Here is a 20,436-nt window from a genome sequence, read left to right as displayed (position 1 = left end):
TTCTACACAAGACTTAATGGGTCAGTCACTCCTGAAGTTGTTGAGAACCAAACAAGTCGGTGTCATAGGAGATGAAAAAAGCCACCAGAAATGGATAAAATCACTGTACTGCTTGTTTATCTTGTTGCTATTCTCTTGTTTAAATGAGTTTTAACAAAGTTTGTACCCTTCCATCATTGATAGTTGTGGTTTATTTTATGTGCGGGAGTCCTTAGGGAACATTACCATTCAAATATGCTGACTTGTAGTTGCTTTCATCTTCTGCTTCCGGGATCAGATTTTGGATTGAGCATGTGTGGGTGGATTCCTTCAGCGCTGCACCTCAACATTGCGTTGAGAAGAGGAGTGTTGAGGAGGAGCAGCTGTTGGAGTCTAAGCAGAGGGGGGACCAATTTGCATTTTCAAAGATTTTGTGCATAATAATCTAGGCAGGAGATTTTAATGAAGAAAAGGATAATCTTTTTATAAAAAAAAAACTTTGCAGGGTTTTAATCAGTGCTTAGAGATAAATTTATATAAGTCGGTAAAAGTTTCTCCCTTAGGTGAAACCAATATTTTTTTTTTTATAGAGAACCGAGGCCCTGTGCACGCTTATAAAGCAAATACAAATTGCTTAATGTTACAGACTGATGGTTTCACAGAATGTTACAGGGAAGCCTCTTAAAAATAAATTATGAAGGGGAAAAAAAGCCCTTTTTATTCTAGTAGCAAACTTACACTGAAATATTGTTAAAATCCAACCTTAAATGTCAGTACATTCAGCGAATGGAAAATCTCACATGAAGAAATTATTGCTTTTAACAAAATCACTGGTGCCTTCATGAGCTTACCTAATTTAGCCATTAAATAGGCATTAGTTCCAGCATTGTGGTTGCCGTGCTATCAATACTTTGCAGCAGTCTTTTTTTGGTTCGTATTGGGAGCTCCTTTGGTAAATCATTTTCACAAGATTGGAACACGAAGACAGAGTGATCTTTGACCTTTCCTCCTTTCACAATCTCTCTAGATCATCCAATATCCTGGAGCCTCTCTTTATATGCCCTTCTCATGAGCCGACCTCACAGCTTTTCTATAGGGCTGGTTACTGAGACGGCCGTGGAAGACAGGTTGATGTTTTCTTATTGCTGGTGAGCAGCTGTGCTGATTTGGCCAAATGGTCTGGATCAATATCTTGCTGAAAGACTCATTGATGACCCATTTCCAGTTGCTGGCAGAGAACTACTTTTAATTAAAATGGCTTAGTGAAGAGCTCAAAGTCTTCAATTGGAGATCTCTAGTGCTGAGGAATTGGCCCACAGCATCTCAGATCCTCCACCTTACTTAACAGTGGCAATAAGATGCTTTTCAACATATTCCAACACATTCTCACTCCCGACTCGTCATATGTTGACGAGTTGGGACGATTTCTGACCATGCGTCAACTATTGACGTGAAGGGAACCCCCTTCGCGTCAATAGTTGACGACTTGGGCAGGGTCCTTCAGCGTCACATGTTGACGATTTGGGAAGGTCACATGTTTTACGTGGATTATTGACGCGAAGGGTTCTCGCAACCGCTGCCGAACCTTCAAAACCCGACGATTTGGTTAGGTTTAGGGCAAAAATTACGGTAAGGCATAGGGTAAAACCCCTCACGTCACATATTGACGCGAAAGGGGTACCCTGCGCGTCAATATGTGACGAGTTGGGAGTGAGAATGGGTTGCATATTCAGCCAATGGAGTGTTCTTATAGAAAAACTCAGTGTTATTATCAGCTGACCAAAACACAATAGGCCAGGTAAAGTTTAGCAAAATCCACATGTTTATGTGTTTGATGGTGGGAGAGAAAATGGCCTTGGATCCCAACTAATAGGTTTACATAATTTCTAACGGTTATTATAGGTGACCCAAAATGCCACCTTACCATTATTATTAGAGTGCATTGAGGCAAAATAAACTGAGGTTGTCAAACACTGTTTTATTCTCACATAATCACATGTTTTAAAACATATTATTTCTCTGAATTTGATACACTTCTCTCAAATTTAAACATGGAGGAATTTTCTTGTAACCATTTGCTGACCTGAATAGACCAACATCTGCTTTACTGAAATGGTATGTTCTCTTATCTTTACCATTTTGAAGAGTAGCTTGTGGAAATAAGCTTGTGTCACAGCATAGGAATTGTCAGTAGGACCTACAGTATATTAACACCATTCATTTTGTTAAAACACATTTCTCTTAACTTTACATTTTTATTTCCTTACACTGCAAAACCACAAAATCTTACCAAGCCTTTTTGGTTTAGTTTCTAGTAAAAAATATCTTAATACACTTGAAATAAGACAAAACGTGTGCTGTCTGATCGCAGACAGTGAACCAAACTACTAAATTAAAACCTAAAAACACCGCTCACCCTCGTGTAATTAGCACAAATGCCTTGAGGGCAGGTTATTATGAACTGCTGAGGGTAACAATAAATATTTCACAGAAACTGAGGTCGGGAATTCATGTAACTTCTGGCTTTTGGCTTTTAACTCACCTCTTGTAAAAGCGAGGATGTGCTACATCAGGGGATTCATCTTTTTTAAACATAAAATAATTAAAGGATGTGAACACACCTCTCTAGCTATCAAAGGCAGTCAGATAAAAACACTTTTTTTCAGTTGGAAAAAAAATGAGAAAAAAATCTCCTCCTGCTCTGCGTGAGTCTGATCTTAAATGAACAGTGAGGGAACATGTCGGTATAAAGACGTCCAAAACCAAAACGCTAAAACCAACGTATGGTAATTACCTCCTCCTGAGTTTTTATTTATTTATTTTTTATTATACATTTTTAGGACAATCCCTGGTGGGAGTTTTCCATTGCTGTGTAATAAGCATCAGAGGTGTGCGCATATTAGAATATTAGTAGTTGTGTTTTAATTGACCATAAAATTGCATAAAATGGAATTACAAAAACAAATGTGCTTATTTGAATCACGTCAAAATCACGTCAAAACAACAACAACAACAACAAAAAAACGTATAAGTTTTTACATTAGTATTTTTTGGGGGGGCTGTTTCAACATTAGTGTATTTCACAAAACTGAAGTGGAAATACGTTTTTGCATCACTTGAGCAAAAACTTATTTTTTGCTCATTTGATCACATGATCAACAACTAGACATATATATTCTAGATATGCTCCACAAAAAGAAATTGTAAATAACTGCGAATAGGCAGGGGTCCACTGAACAGTATTTCAAATTTGGATGAGAGCTGATGAAACCCAATAAACTGCTTTGTTTTTTATTATTATTCAATTTAGGTATTTCATAAGATCTATAAAATGGATGATTAAAATAGCAAAGTCAACTTGTTGAAAATAATGTCCATGTACTATAAAATATATTCACTCTCTTTGGTTAGAGTGATTGTTTGTCTTCTTATACCACATTTTTCACTCCACCTCACTTTCCATTAATATGCTTGGATTAGCCACTCTGGATTAGCCAACTTCTGTTGCAAGGAAATTAAATGAGCACATTTTAAATCAAATTACTGAAATAAATTAATAGTACAGAGATTGTCCTAATTCCCTTAGATGCATGTGTACATACTTGGATACTTTGTACATATTGTGTCTAGTTTCTAGTGCAAATATTTTACTACATTTAAATTAAGACAAAACTCAGTTTTAATTTTTCAGTAAAATATAGGAGCTTAATTTAAGTCAATAATTCCTGAATATAGATGAAATAAAAGTTCCATTTGCACTTAAAACAGGAATAACATCTTGCAATAAGTGGCAAAAAATCTGCCAGTGGAACTAGTACTTTTTAAATCTATATTCAAGAATTATTGACCTACAAAACAAGATAATATCTCCTGCTGAGACGTTACTTTTAAGTTAGTGTCATCTTATTGACACTAACTCAAGATATTTGCGCTAGAAATTACACAAAAATACTTGATAAGATTTTCTGTTTTTGCAGTGGGATTTATTAGTTGAAGCTAATCCATCTTGGAAGCTTTAGTTTCAAGTTCAACTCAATGCTCAATTATTACATTTTTACCTCTAGGGCAGAGTTCAGTTCATCTTTCACTTTTTGCATTTCCCCCATTGATTTTGCATAATTCTTTTGGATGAAAAAATGTTTAAGGTTGGCTAAAAGACACAAATGATGTCAAAGAAGTGGTGGGAAAGAGGCCAAGGTGAATCTCACAGATTGGGAAGTGTGTTTACCAAGTGTTTTGCCGTTGGAGTGCTGATCCGGGATCAATTTACGCCTTCAGATCAGCGAGTACAGTGTGATCAAGGGAAGCCTGCGGTCACTGAACCCCAATCAGCTGTCGGAAAGGCAGGATAATTAGGGAGCTGGAGAGAATATTCACAAGCAGATGGGAGGATGGAGGCGACATGTGTGGGAGCGAGGGAGAGAAAGAAGAAGGGAGGCGGTCTCTTTTTGGCAAGGGTGTTGGCTAAATGCTTGAAATGTAAAACAAAACTAGACAGAGTTGAGTGGTGAGGAGACGGAGTTTAAGGGAATCATGAAGGTGGGAATGTGGTGAAGGTGGGATCAATGCGGGCAACTGACAGAGAGAGGGAGAGAAGCAGGAGGGAAAGGTGCGATGCAGATTAAGGCTGAACCAAAGAGGCAGATGAAGAGATGCAGAAGCTGTGAGGGAAATGGAGACAGATATATAAAAATATTGGTCTGTAACTGATGTAGTTTGGTTCAGCATCACAGGTTTCCTGCCTGTTGTGCCAATAACACAAATTTGAATTTAAGAGAGTTCTTGGCAGACGGAAAACTGCATAAGGAGGCAGGAGGCAGATGAAACGCGGAATATGCACTCAGTATGTGTTGGGATAGAATCCCCCTCTCCCTGAATGTTTGAAGTTGAAAGAGCATGGGAAAGATCGAGGGAGGAGGAAGAGAAGTTGATGGAGGAAGAAGGAATAAAAATAGCTGCTGTGACCAGATCAGTGGTTGGACATTTGGAAATTGTTGCGTTTCGGGTCGGAAAAGTTGACATATAACAGATGCAATAAATAAGCAATGCATGCTGACAAGGAAATGTTCTACTTGACATGCAATAGACATGCAAATGCTACATCTTAGCTTAGAGAGATGTTTGCATTTCCTAAAATCATTTAGAAACCCTATACAGTCAACATGCAGAAAGATCTTAAAGCTCCAGTGCATAAACTCCTGGCTTTCTCCAGATAAAAAAAAAACAACCAAAAAAAACCCAAACATTTCAACACACAGGTATTTGTACAGCTATTTCTTTTGAGTTTAATAAACATCAAATTAAATCTAAAACTGTGCAGTCTGCCCTCTTTAGTACTGAAATGCTGAGACTTTGTTCAATGTGGGAGTTAAATTTGAAGCTTTTTTAAAGAAAGTTTATGCAAGTTTCAGTAACTTTAATGATAGACATTTTAAGATTTAAATTCAGGATTTACATAAATTACAATAAATAAGTCATGTAAATAAACTAAGTAACTTACTTCAAATGTACTTGCCCAAAAAACTTTAATCAAATTAAATACAAGATTGTGAATTTAAGTGGATGTTTTTTTCTGCTCCTTGCTTGTTTTACATAGGTTGCTCTGCTTTGACCTCTTAGTGTCATTGTATTCTATTGGAATTTGATGGTGAGACCAAAACAAAGTGGTACATAATTATGTAGTGGAAGGAAAGAAACATGGTTTTCAATTTCTTTTCCAAGTCATTTACCTGCTGGAGCTGGCAGTGTTTGGACAGCAGCTGGAGGGTTAAACTCGACTTGACAGGGAATAACTCTGAGGAGGTCAAAATTCATTTAAATGTTAAATTACTCTGAAACAAATCCTCAGTGCTTCAAAGATGCAGAAGAAGAGATAACTTAGCTAATGACATCAGTGGGATTTTGTGCTATTTTGAGGCTAGTGAATACTTTACTGTGTTTTACTTACTTAAGATCACTTGCTTCTTGGCATTTGCCCCTTGGACGTCCTTGACTATTGCTTTGAGTGGTTGACCGCAGGTGATTAAACTCATACACCTTCAATGCATTTTAACATCAGCGACACTTTGTGTTTTCCAAAACACAAATATTCTTAAGGCTAAACCAAGGGTTATACTATATTTGTTACAATCCACAACCAGGCAGTTTTTCCTGCATGTGCCTAAAGCTAAATTCATGATTAATGCTTCCACTCACGTGCATTCTTGGCTTGATGCATGCTTCATTATCTTTATCTGTCCACCAGCCCCTTGTGGCAGACAGAGAGTGGCTTGCATAAGTGCACAAAATGTGCACACCGACTATGCATGTGACAGGTTAAATCTCCCATTCAAAAAAGCAGCTTAGATGAGTTAGACAGAGCAGAAGAACAATAAGGATGCTTGATTTGAGGAGAGCTTCTGCAGGAGGATCTGTGTAACACTCAGAATGCCTCAGTGAAAGTGTAGAGAGATGTCAGGCCTATTTAAAGCACCCACATGATAACTTTCACATCAGCTGACTCCATTACCGGTGAAGCTATTTGAAAACAGCTTGAACTTTCGCCGAAGCCTGATTGTTTCTTTAAAAATAATGTGGATACAATTAATTCAGGTGCACCAAACAGCAAGACGGACGTTCAGAATGAGAAATGTCGCCAGGAACTACCAACAGAGGAAGAATGACTTACCATTCAAGGTTAAATGTAAAAAAAGATGGAGTCTCAGTAATTTCCTGTGAAATGCTCAACAGGAGGAGTAAATGCTGCGAGTCAATGACTCGATGCAACCTGCTGGGTTTCCTTAGATATAGAACCTTTTTAATTAATTTGAATAATAAACTGAACTCGACTGCACTGCTTCATAAGTAGATCATTTGGAAATTATGTATTATTGGGCTGAGATTACTGAAGTGCCTTGAGATGATGTGAATTGGCGCTATATAAATAAACTCAACTGAACTGAACTGCTCTGGCTTCTTCATGTAAATGCTTTACTTCACATATTAATTGCAACTAGTGGATTCAAAGATTTTTGTTTGTATCTTAGAGATGCTGCAGGCTTTGGTTTAAAAGAAGAACAACATTATTTAATACCCTGTGAAGAAAAACAGTTGGAAGTGCTGAAACAAAGCATTTTTTTTACTGCATGAGTCATAAATGAACTGCACCTGGATGCTTAGACCCATAAAAACTGTTAGCACCAATGCTGGAAATGAGGCTGCAAAGACCAGACAGCTCCACTACAACACATTGTCTCTGAAACATTTAATTAGTTCAACATTTTTACCAGCAGTTTAGTTTTTTTTTCTGTTTGGTTTGCAGATGGATCCTAGTGTTGCAGTAGCCATGGCAATGAAGGAATGTAGATAATTAAATATGCACACAAAAGGACAGTTTGTCACATATAATTTTCAAACCATTTTTTTCACCACTGTCCTTTGAGGTTACCAGTTCTTCATCCAGTGAGACCTGATCAGAGGTCAAACCAAACCACAGTGTGTTTTAATGGAGTGTGTTTTAATATAATAGACCAACAAAAAAGAAGCACATTATGGTACAGTTGAAGGAAACTGATATTTTAAAAACATTTTGCAATTAAAAATCTGAAAAGTCAATACGTTGTAGGATCACATATTTAGACTGAAATATATATATATTTTTTCCAAAGTAGATCAGGCTCAGTTTGATTAGATTATCAATATTTATATCTGACAAATTATTCAATTGAAATTGCATCAGGACATTAACTAGGCTTTTTACACATGAATTATCTTTCATGTTAGCTCTCAGTTTGTTTGGACTCTTTTGCAGCTTGTACCAGGTTTTCCTCCAGTGCTGAACTGCATCTTGCTCCGCCCATTTTCAAATCCTTTCCCTGTAACTGCTGACACAGGACAATGCTGCCTCTGCCATGCTTCAGTGCGGGGGTTAATGTGTTCAGGGTGATGTGCAGTGTCAGTTTTCTCCCATGCACAGGGTTTCACATGCAGACCAAAAAGATAAATTCTAGTCTAACCAGGACTCCATTTTCCACGTTTTCTCTTACCAACAGCTGAGATCCCAGGGTCCGCTGTCCTGCATGTTTTAGGTGTTTTCCTGACACACCTGACTTAAATGAATAGGTGATTACAGGTTTCTGCAGCTCTTTGTGGCATGCTCTGGGGTTAATTCAATCATTTAAATTAGTTGTGCTGGAGATGGATGTAAAATACACAGGACAGTGGGCTCTGAAGACAGACTGGGAACCACTGCTCTGTGAGTTGTGTCACACTGTGGATGGAACTTCTTTGCTTTTAGCCACTTCTCAACCATGCAGCCATCCCACAGTATGAAAAGTAGGTTTTTTTTCTCTGATAAAAACATGCATTATTGAATGCTATAATTCAAAATAACAGAAAGATGTTGGATTTTGACTTTGTTTATGTTTTTATTTATAAATCTTTAATATATTTATTCAAATGTCCTTTGCATTGTATGTTTGCATGAATATTTAGTGTGTGTTGTGGCAAAGTTTCACATCCAACCAAGACCAGCAGATAAACACCAGCATTCCTCTGCCATATATCCCCATACACATGTCCTGTCCATAAATCCTGTTTATACACAAGCTCAGAAATTCATTACATCCCTTCACCATTGAAATAAAAGCTAAACATCAGAGCGCGACCTATTGGCAGACTATTTACCTTATCCGCATCAGACTAAACAGCACCAGCGCACGTGTGCAATTTTCAGGGGCCTCCCGATCGATATGCCCCCGTAACTAGATATGATATCGTTTTTGAAAATCCATCACACCTGTAGGTGCAAGCGCCACGCATCGTTTATAATGAAAAGAGAAAGAGATGGGGAAAAGAAGAAAAAGAAGTGAAGGGGCCTAGGGTGTGAAAAGATTAGAAAAGTGTGAGATGTAAGGGAGGAAGATGAAGGAGAAGAAGTAGGAGGGGAAGAAAGAGGATTGAGCAGAGACGAGGGGAGGAGAATTAAGGAGACTGATAGCTGAGCACAAGGTCCAGCGGGCGGGGATATGTGTGCGACTGTATGCCTCACAAACCCACCCAAAGTGGGGAGCTCATGAAGACTAATGTTATGACCTTGCGTGGCGATAAGGCATGAAGATAAAGTAGTGTTGGATAAAATAACTGAAAATATACCAAGAGGAACAAAGGTGTGTCTGTGAGTGCGCAAGAGGGAGCGAATGACAGCTGAACAGACTCATGAAGAGACAGAAAAAATACGAACAAACACAAATATAGCTCCACCATAAGATAAATAAACAATAATGGGAGAAAGACAGATAGGAAGCAAAGCATTGCAGTGACAGTGCGGTTACATATCAATCATGTGTCCATGTGTTTCCTCATATTACCTCATATTTCTGATTTACAAATAATCAGCAGAGCTGATTATGGAACATCAAGTCAAGATAAAGGGTTAAATAAATAACCTCTACTTTTCTTTTTGAAATAAATATCTTATTATTTTCTTCTTGGTTATGTATGCACATGATTTCTCTTGTCCTACTGGTTACTAAGACTGTCACAATAAGCAATCAATCAATTAATCACATCATAAATTAAAATGAGTTCAATCATTTTTATTCTAATGAATTTTGTATTTAGTGACATGATAATCCATATTATTTATGATTTTGGTTGTCGGGTTTTATTTTTGGACATTTAAAGTATGCTCCAGTGTTTAAGAGTCTTTTGCAAAATTGTTTTTTTACCCCTCCAGGGGGTCTTTTGTGGGCTCTAGTGTCCCTTATATGAAAGTAGGCTGACAGGAAAGGGAGAAGGAGAGGGCGGAAGACATGCGGCAAATGTCATTGGGTCCGGGAGTCGAACCCGCGACAGCCGCTTGTCAAGGACTCAAGGCCTCCAAGCGTGGGTCGCGCTGTCCCCTGCGCCACCACGGCAAACCCCGTCTTTTGCAAAATTAACGTTTATTGATCACAGAGAGGGAAAGCTATTACACCATTATCAATATACAATACTAATGGAAAATTGTCTCAAACATATTATTGTTTATCAAGATGATTACTGGTACAATTTATCATCCAGCAAAATGTGTTATTGTGACATTTGGTACTTGTTTTCTTTGTGTTAAAAAACATTCTGAAATAAATAAATGAATGAATGAATAAATAAATAAATAATAACAAATACATTTAGGGATGCGCCTCATCATCCAGTGAGAAATGTTCCATAATGATGTTTCCCTTAATTAGTCCTGAATACTTGTCTGTTTCATTCTTTTAACTCATTTCAAATAAGAGCGCAAACAGCTGAACATGAAACAAGCTTTTATCTGACGCAAAATGTGCGACAGTTCTTGTTGAGATAAAAACATTTACTGATAATGCTATATTTACAGTCTGAACATGTACAAACAGCCTTCGTCCACTTCTCAGTAGGTCCAGCATTGTTTACAGCAGCAGCATTAAAACATTCAGCTCTGTTTATCATTTCTGTTTCATTAAACAGAAATGATTATAAAGCGTGAATGTTGGAAAAGTGGTCAGTATTTCAGCCTAAACCTAGAGAGATAACTCAGCATAACCTCAGCTTAACTTACAACTATTAAAAACATTCAGCTCAGAGATTCAAAAGAAAACAGAAATGATTATTACACAGAATGCAGCTTCATTTAACATTGAACACATTTGAGTGGAAATCTTGGTTTCATTTCCTCACATAAGCAGAATTTCTTTATTTTTGCTAACTGTGAATGTCTGTCTCGTCTCTAAATCGGGTTTTTTAGACATCTGCAAAACATTTTTAGAAGTAAATTTATTCCGTGTTGGTTGGGGAAGTGTTTCAACTTTCCTGGTCAGACTTATTGGGGTCTCTGCTGTTAGTGCAACAGTGATGCTCTCTTACTTCCTCTTCCTTTCAGCTCAACCCATTGGTTTTCTATTAGATCTTGATCCTGAGACTGAGACAACTATGACAAAAGATTAAGTTTATCTTTTTTGAACTATTTTTATGTTGATTTTCTCATAGGTGTTGTACAATTATCCTGCTGAAACACTCGGTGACAATCCATTTTCAGTTTTCAGTCAGAGCCACCAGCTTTTTTAAATTTAACATCTGGTATTTTGTCATGCGCCCCCAAAAAGCATCCCAAGGGCCTTTAAAAGAGGAACAGCCCTCAGCACCACAGATCCTCCACCATGTGAACAAGGGGCACAAAGTGATTTTACAAACATTTCCACCTGAAGCATTTGCTGCTGGGAAACTCATTATAGCCTTTGTGGATCAAAGCACAGTGCTTCAGTTACAGTTCCTGCAGTGTTTAGGAAACTCCACACATTTACACTTGTAATTGTATGACAAAAAAGACTTTTGCATTTTTTTGGCATGTATATCCAGTAGTTTCTGCAAAATCTTCATAACCCCAGAAAGCCGCTCTGTGCTGCAGTTCTCGAACAATAAGTTCTAGAGATATTTAATTTTGAAGTTCTTGTAGCTTTCATCTGACTGTTAACAAGATAAACTTGGGCTCTCGTCCAGCTCAGTGGCTGGTAGCTGAGGGAGCTGGGCCTTTGTGTTGATACTCTTGGGAAACAGACAGTCCTGGATGGAGGATATCAGAGGGAGACAAGATGGAGACCACTGATGATCTTTCAACGGCACAGCAAAACCATAAGCAACAGAATTCGATGAGTTTTATGATGCTGCTGTCATATGTAGGTGGAATGGATCGTGTCTTTAAAAGAGGAAACCCTGACCATGAAGTCATACACTGCAGGGGAATGTTTAAAGTTTAAAGCATGACCAGCCGACATTATGAGGATATATTTGAAATGATTTCTATTTATTTATGTACTTTGCTGCAACATAGCTTATTGCATTCTGTCAGAAATAATCAGTTTATTCCTGAAAATGTAAGATTTATTTTAAGCATCCTCTGAATTGCGTTTTTGGTTTTTGAAATTAGTTTTATGTTGGTTGATATGAAGGCAGAAATACGACTAACTTTTGTGCTGACATTGAACTTTTTTTCTACATAAATGAAAAGAAAATATCACTAAAACCTAGGCCTGTCGCGATAAACGGTAAATCAATTAATCGTACGATAAATTAAAACTATCGACGTCATTTTAATTATCGGCGCTATCGTCTCTTCCGGCCTTTTTCTCTTTCTGTTGATGACACTGAATGAAAAAAGGCTCAACTCCCGTGCTCTCCACTGACCCTCCCTTCCTCATTTTACTTAGTGTAAAGCCCAGCGCACACCAGCTGTCGGCCGATTGTCGGCCCATTTTCAAAAAATGACAGACCACACATTAGCCGACAGAAATCCTAGGTATAACGGTTCGATCGGGTTCGGTCCTGCTGGTGTCCAACAATGGGCACTAAATAATGGCTACAAGTTCAGTGAACTAATTTTAAAACCAGGCATTAATCAATGCTTTACTACAATCTACCTGCAATGCATGTGGCTAGTGTCAGCGTAAAGTCCTGACTGAATGAAAATCATTAGAACCTATTTACGTCACGTTAACGAAGAACAGCTGAAAAGTTACCGGGTTTATCAACTGCGGTAGCAATTTCGCTCCAACTCCTCCCCTTGTCATTTCTATATTCTTTGCATGTTGAATAAACATTAATGTTGTCTCCACCCGCTGGACTTCGGGTTGCGCCGTATCAGCTGTTTGGGATTCCCCGATGTAATTTCCCCTCAGAAAGCGCGGAGGAGAATCCGCGCTTTCTGATTGGCTACCTGTCACATTCAACAGGCTGCGTTAAGCTCCCGGTGGGGAAAACCCCTGATTTAGATCGGAGCGGCAACGATGATCTACCGTAACACACCACACAATCTTAGAAAGACCAACGTTCTAAGATTGTTATAAGGGGAAAAATAGGAGCAAAAAATCATGTAGTGTGAACTATTGCATCAGGTAGTCGATGTGCCCATCTTCTCTATTTAAATCTAATGATTACTGAAGGGCAACATAGTAGACAGACTTCATAATCTGCAGTCTTTTGGTTGAATGCAGTATTTATTTCCACTTTGGCTTTATGTTGTTTAGTTTTTTTTTTCAAGTGAGTTTTTTGTTAATGGAGACTGAGAATCCATTTTATTTTTGTTTTTGGTTGTTTTGTTTATTTTGTTTATCATTTCCAGTGTTAAATATTCTTTTGAAAATAAAGTGTATCTAACTTTGGCAGGAAATCGCATGGATTATTACTTCATTTACATTAAATCAGTGTAAAGAGGTCTTCAAACAATATTATCGTTTATCGCAATAATTTTTGAGACAATTAATCGTTGAGCAAAATTTGCTATCGTGACAGGCCTACTAAAACCCAACTTATGACCTTTAATTGTATTCATCAAATATTCAATAAATCCAGCTAACGTGTTTACTCTGTTAAGTGCAAATCTTTGTTGATGCAACATGTTCTTGCATGATAACTTTGAATGAGGAGCAATATTCATGAGATTATTCCCTGCCTGAGCATGATTTGCTCTCTCAGGCATTGTTTTGTAAAAGTTCTCGGTACAATGGTGACGAAGTATGAACTGTAAGCTTTACTGGTGCAGGAAGTCAGACAGGTAGAACATTCTCTCCAGATAGAGACAGGCAGGTGAGAAGACAGGAAGACAGGCTGCAATCACACGGCACAAACACAGCAGAGGTCAATGCTATCACGGAAACGAGCCGTTATTTCATAGCATTTCATCATTATCATCATCTATCTCAGTCGTTTGTGCTCTTTCCCGCTTTCATGGCAGGATTTCTCATTGATGACAAAGCCATTTATGTCTTTCGCTTGCTCCCCCTGCTGCCACCACCCTTCCCTCGTGATTTCTTCCTTATCCTCCTTGCTATTTATGTTTCCTCTGTTTGCTTTCACACACTTTGTCTCGTCTCATTCTCAATTTGCATTTTTTTTTCAGTCTTTTTGTCTTCCGATGCCGCGTACCCAGCTTACATCTTTGCTATTTTTTGCCGCTCTCACCTCTTCTACATCGCTCGTCCTCCTCTTTCTCGCTTACATCATTTTTCTGCTCCTAACACCTCGGCCTCTCTGTTTCTACTCTTCATCATTATTATGTCATTCACTTTTGATTGAAATTCTGTGCACCCTTTAACTTACTTTCTTACTTTTCTTTTAACAGTTATCATTCTCACTAGATACCAGGCTTGTTTCTTTCCTTGCTTCCTCCAGCTGGTATCTTCCCTCCTTCTTCATTTCCACTCCCTCCATACATTTTTACCTCCTTCCTTCAAATCTCATCCTAATTTCCATTTCCCATATTCTTAATCCTTCCTTCCTGCTACTGCTTTTCATCCTGTGGTTTTACATCATCCTTCCTACCTTAGCTGAGTTCTATTTCCTTCTCATCTGCCAGGCCCCGTTTTTGCAATATTTGAAACTTCATGTTTCCATGTGTAATTTTCTTCTTATTTTGCTCCTTTATTTCACCAATTTCACCAGTCTTCGCTCTATTTTTTCATGTTTTCTTCATTATTAGAAGGCTCTCCTGTTGGTGTAACATAATTTCAAGATTGTATTTTCAAATTTATTTTTTAATGTATTTATTTATTATGGCAAGAGATGATGTAATCCCCTTGATTTGACATGTGACATGTACCAAAGAGAGATTTTTAAAAAAATGCTCTCCTTTTGAGCCAAACATTCCAAATGTTTTGTGTGTACATTTAAAAATGTGAAATACTGATTTTTAACTGTTCATTATGCTTTTATGGTTGCTGTTTTGGCTTACATATCTTTTACAACATTGATAATAACATTCCACCAATTTCCATTCCATTTTCCACCAAGCTGCTAAATGTGAACTGTAATACAGACTTTACCAAAAAAAAAAACATAAAAATTCAAATAAAACAACTTTTCCTATTCTCTGTACTTGTAGCATTTTTGTTTTGAGCTGTGTCACAACCAAACATGACTTTTAATACTCCGAATGTTTGCACAAAACACATGACTGATAGGTGTTTCTTTTTTTTATTTTCTTGAGCTGAGCAGTAAGAAGTCTCCTTAAAAGGTCATGGTAACCCAGCAGACTGATGTTGATGTTAATGAAGCAGATTGACAGCAGGTCATAACAGCCTGCACTTTAAACAATCTGGCAGCCGCACAAAAACATCTGTCGCTAAAATGAAACATGTATTAGTGCACTATTTAGGAGAATCCCACATCTGTTTTATCCTCAACATTTTTTTTTTTTTGCTCTGAAGCTGCCGTCATGCTGTTTCTTCATGTACGGCAGTGTATCTAAAAACATGAATCTAAACTTGAAGAGCATTTAGTAAAACATGATATGTCACATCTATGAAGTATCTGTGTTACCTACTGTATGACACGCTAGAGCACCGTGTTTTATACCATCAGCACAGGAAAAATAGAGAGATTACAGTAGTTCAGATGGAGCTGTTTAAGCCTTTCAGTGTCACAAAGTGAGTTCAACTTCGTCAGTGCAGACAGAGTGTCTGCATAGCAGGTAGTGTCATCACTGAATCATTACATTGATATTTGAGAAGCACCTCAGTAGATTCAGTAGCAGTGACATATATGGCGTTTCAGGGTGGTGACATTTACAAAATAAATGTGTGACAGCTCGCTTGGGTGAAACTGTGTATGCTACAGTTCAACAAAGGTCAAAACGTAAACTTTCAAAGTAAACGCAACGTAAAACCTGCAGCAGGTATGAGATCCGGAGAATCAGGATAGTTTGAGCCCATTAAATCCTCCTTTTCAAAGTAATTCTCTAAATGTCTTCATTGAGTTGCTCATGGGAAACACTAGTTGAGGTAATTTGTTTAATTATGGCTGTTGCACATAGGGTTTGTGCAATGAAATGCAGGTACAGAAAATTGATAGAAAATTTTGCCCAACATGGCAAAAATATTAATTTTCTGTTTAACTTTTCAACAATAAAACAAGATGATTCATTTTTGTTTATTTCTGCTTGAACAAGAATTTACTTTGAACTGATTAAAAAAGCAGAAAAAAAATTCTGAACCAATTCTATGTCATGGCCATGGCTCTCAAGCCTCTAAAGCTATAAATTCAGGTCTTGTTTAGGCATCTCTGCTTAATAAATTTCTGATCGACCTCTCAGGTCTTGTAAACAGAATCTGTTAGTTGTTCTTTGCTGAAATGGTGGGACTGAGAGTTTGCTGACTTCAGTTGAAGGCTGCGGAATGCTCTGTCCTCTGGGAGTCAGGTCAGCAAACTCTCTCGGGTGTTTAAAAGAGCTACAAGGCTCACTGTTCTGCTTCACATCGTGTTTCTTTTTAAAAGGTTGTTCAGTCTTAACTGTTTTGGTTGCTTTTGAACTCTTCTCAGCCATGTAATGAAATATGCTGCTTTATACAAGTAAAACAACCCAACTGATTCATTTGATATTTTGGGGAAGAAAATGCTGAACATCTACAGACTAAAATACCCCATCCAACAAAAAAATGCTCACATAACAGCTCTTAAATCTTCCTTAGCAATTCATAAGGAACATTTCTAATTATTGATATCTTGCTCTCCTTGTCTTCAGCCCTGAGAGATAACCGCATCCAGCTGCACCGCTCGACTCCCACGGAGCTTTCCATCAACATCTCCGACGTGCAGCTGTCTGATGAGGGCGAGTACACCTGCTCCATCTTCACCATGCCGGTCCGCACGGCCCGGGCGACTGTCACCGTTCTAGGTGGGTCACGCAAACGCCACAACAGCACGGCTTTCGCCGCGCCACACACTGACAGACGTACTGTCATCTCAATGAGGACGTTGTAACTTTTTAATGCAGGCTTAAAATAAACCCTGCAGCTGTGTGTCAGGCATATTTTAATATCAACTCAAGCAGAAAGAAAAATGAAAGGTATGTGTGTCTATGTGTCTCATAAAACGCTTTCAGAATTAAGTAGGATTTTTGGTCAAAGACAGCCTTTTCTTCTTTCTGCCTTTTGGTAGAACTCGTAGCTGTCAGTCTTCTGTCCATCTTGGTAATTCCTCTCTGGGAAGTTTATATTAAGGTGTCTTCCTTTCTCCTATTTGCCTTGACTAGATCCCAAGATGAGGTATTCTGAAAATGCTGCTTTGTTCTCTTTGCAGTGTGACAGTCTTGCTTGCCTTGTCAGTCATCAGTCTCCTTTGAGACTGACTAACATTTGTACAAACCAGCTTGACGGTAGTCTCCGTTAATTTCCCTCATATGCCTGTTGGAATTTTGACAAATTTAAATATACGACTTGAGGCTTTTGGCACTTTTTTTCTTTTTCATTTTCTCCATGGGGTCCCTGTTGTTCCTGACGATTTCATGAAAAAGTAATTACTTTTGTTGGACTGCAGGGTGAAAATAAAGGCTGATCAGGTTGCAGAAGTTTAACACGACCTGTCTAACTGCCTCTAAATGCCCTTGATGCGCCGCTGGGATATTTATCCCACTGAGCTTCAGATCCAAGTTCAGTTTGACCCTGCTGACAGCCTTTGTTTTTGCAACTTGTAAAAAAACAGCACACAGCCATTAGGCAAAGTATTGATATTTTAGCCATTTAGTGCTGAGTTTCTATAAAATTACAAGACAAATTCTTGACATTGTAGCAGTTAGGCAGGAAATATCTTAAAGTCTAAGTCTGTGCAAAAACACTGAAGCCCACATGATGCAACCTGATTTTCATTAGACTCGAGTAATTGAAGTTTTTATAAAACTGCTTTCAGTAACATATTAGATGAACTAAAAACGTGTCTTGTGAAGCACAACTTTTCCTGGCAGATCTGCATTGTCTCAGAGCTCCATATCCGTCCGGTTTGATGCTGATCCTTGTTTATGTTGTTAACCTCTGAGCAAGGCTACGACCTCACGTAACTCTCTGGTGATGATAAAGCAGTTCCACTCATCCTCAGTGAGATGAATGTTATTACCTATTTGTGATGCGTCCCTGTAGAAGACAATAAATTGTGGTCACCATGGCAGTAGAGAATGTGCCTGCTCATTGGACATTGCACTAATTGCCCCCACCCCTCTACAAATACTCTTTATCGTATTGATTTTGATTTGTAAAGTTGTTGTTGTTACTCAGCATTGGGTTTCAGTGGCTGTATTTTATTGTTTTGTTGAGAACAAAGCAAAGGCTGCAATGCAACAGTTAATGGCTTTAAAGTACAACCACAATGGAGACTTGTAGTTGGAAAGCAAAACACACTTGCTCTGGCATTCCAGAGAAACTGCGGTGGGCTTGTTTACAGTCAACAGCACTTGCTAATATCTCAAACCACCCTTGGCTAATTTGACTCTTCACTAATTTGTTTTACACTAATATATATTTTGCCCACATGTTTCTTAGTGTCAGTTTATGTGTTTGGGAATTGATAAACAACAAAGCCTAACACATAATTCAATTCAAGAGTACAATATTTTAGAGGTTTTGTAGAGTATAATCAGAACAAAATGTCTATTGAACAAGGATGACTTTTCATAAACGGAAAAATGGGTACCATACGAGCAAAAATTGCAAAAGTACAAAATGATGGAGTGACAAAATGACTAGCAGTTGTTTCTGCTTGTTAGAAAACTGAAAGCAGTCCTGTTCTTTCAGAAACCATAAACATGATTCAGTATTCTTGTGTCTGAAATCCAAGACTGAAAACCTTCCTTTAAGACTGCCACTGTGGGGAACAAAAACTATTGAACACATTTATATTCAATAAATGTGTTGGAACATTTATATCTCTAATGTTCCAATTGAGATCAAATTTATAATCAAATCTCAGTAATAACCCAATTCAATCACAAATACAAATAAATCAACACAAATTATTCCATAAATTAAGTTGCATAATGAAGATGAATGGGTGATTTAATGGAGGATTCTTTGTGTTTGTTAAACTTTACATTAACTTCTGTTTAAACAAGAAGAATGTTTAAAACTCCAAGTTTATTTGTGAAAAATAAAAGTTTCATTTGTGTTTTCTGCTCTGAAACTAGCCAAGAAGTTCTTGGATGACGACCAGAGCTGCCAAGGATTTCTGCCTCATTTTTTTTGGAAACTGTTCTAAGTAGAAAACAAGAGATGCTAGAATTAAAACGTTAAGGGTGGAGCGGAATGGCTTACGTTTGTACGGCTGCTCTGTTGCTTGAAAAAAGCCAAAGGGCTTGTTCTCAAATTTAGCGTTATTCATTCGGGATTGGCGGAAGCATCCTCGAACATTCATTTATTCAGATTGCTTCGCGGTGATGCAGGGTTTAATGAGGGAATTAAACGTAGTTGCCCTGGACAGCATTGGGAGCAGTAGCCAAAAGAAATGTTAAGTTGCTATTTTGTAAGAAGGATGAGGAGTGAAGCCTGGTTTGCTTCAGCTATTTTAAATTAACATGAGAAACACTCCTTTCTGTTTCATTTCATATTCCTGTAATTGTGACTCAAGCATTTTTTTTCTTAATTCACTGTAGTTGACAGCTGTGACACTGTATTCTGCGTTTCCTAAATATTTCATGACCCCCGAGAGAGAGCTGGCCTATTAAAAATGTATACTAAAATGTTGAAAACACACGAATCTCCATGGGAAAATTGAGCAGAGATGTGGAGTTTTTTTGGCAGAGCTTTGTTTGTTTGTGTGTATTTTAACCTTGTTTTGACGTGAATGATTTGACTCCTGCACACACAATTACACATCCGGACACAACTGCTGAGTATGGCCAGTTTAAAGGACTGTGTCGGTGAGTTCAAAATCTGTGTCATGCCTGTGCTCTGTCTTGAGAATAATTTATAGCGGCTTTATTCTCTTTCTCTGAATATAAGGAAAGGGTCTCAACACGACTTTTCTGGCCAGTTCTATGTGTGCAGTATTATTCCCTCATTAATATTCAATGCTACTTTTCTGCAAGGGAGCTTCCGCACATAGTGCACTACATCAAATGGTGGTACATTAAAAATTGACCACGTTTGTATTTTTTTGATGTACACCTCAGTTATTTCGTCGCGCTTTTTAGTGCTGCTTGTGGGCATCTCTGCAGTGCTGAGGAGCTAATATCAAAGAAGCATTCTGATAAACAACAGTGCTACCAATGGACACATTAAATTCAATTATGGCACCCATAGCAAGTGAATTATATTTAGCCATGTCATGCAGCATCACCAACCACTTGATCACATCATGTAGTCCTCTGCAAACGGTATATACTGCCTTATTAGATAAGTAACACGTTTGTTTTTAAGTAAGTTAACTTACACCAGTCATTTGTTGTGGATGGTACAGCCCTTGAATGTAAATCATAAGGGTAAAAAAAACATAAATATAACGTCAGACAACCATAAAAAGTTCTTCTTTGGAACATTTTCACTCACTGTCTGTGCTTTTCTTCAACACTGCAGTGACAGCAGGTTGTCCTGTGTGCAGATGTGTCTTTCGGAAATAAGAAACAATACAGCACAATCCTGACTGACAAATCACACAGAGGAATCCATCAGCCTTCAGCTGATCTGCTCCATGCAAAATGTTTTAGCT

General features: G+C 38.0%; 1 protein-coding gene across 4 annotated transcripts in view; it reads left to right on the top strand.

Annotated features, from left to right (window-relative positions):
• The window catches only part of cadm3 (cell adhesion molecule 3), a 154,119-nt gene that overhangs the window by 75,840 nt on the left and 57,843 nt on the right, over positions 1–20,436 (top strand). For all 4 annotated transcript variants that reach the window (XM_032565154.1, XM_032565152.1, XM_032565153.1 and 1 more), the window contains exon 4: positions 16,487–16,639. In XM_032565154.1, the coding sequence (XP_032421045.1) occupies positions 16,487–16,639 (153 nt within the window). The remainder of the gene's footprint in view (positions 1–16,486; positions 16,640–20,436) is intronic.

Source organism: Xiphophorus hellerii, chromosome 6 (genome assembly GCF_003331165.1).
Source record: "Xiphophorus hellerii strain 12219 chromosome 6, Xiphophorus_hellerii-4.1, whole genome shotgun sequence".
Lineage (NCBI taxonomy): Eukaryota > Metazoa > Chordata > Actinopteri > Cyprinodontiformes > Poeciliidae > Xiphophorus > Xiphophorus hellerii.
Note: the sequence above shows the minus strand (reverse complement) of the source record. Positions and strands in the feature narration are given on the sequence as shown.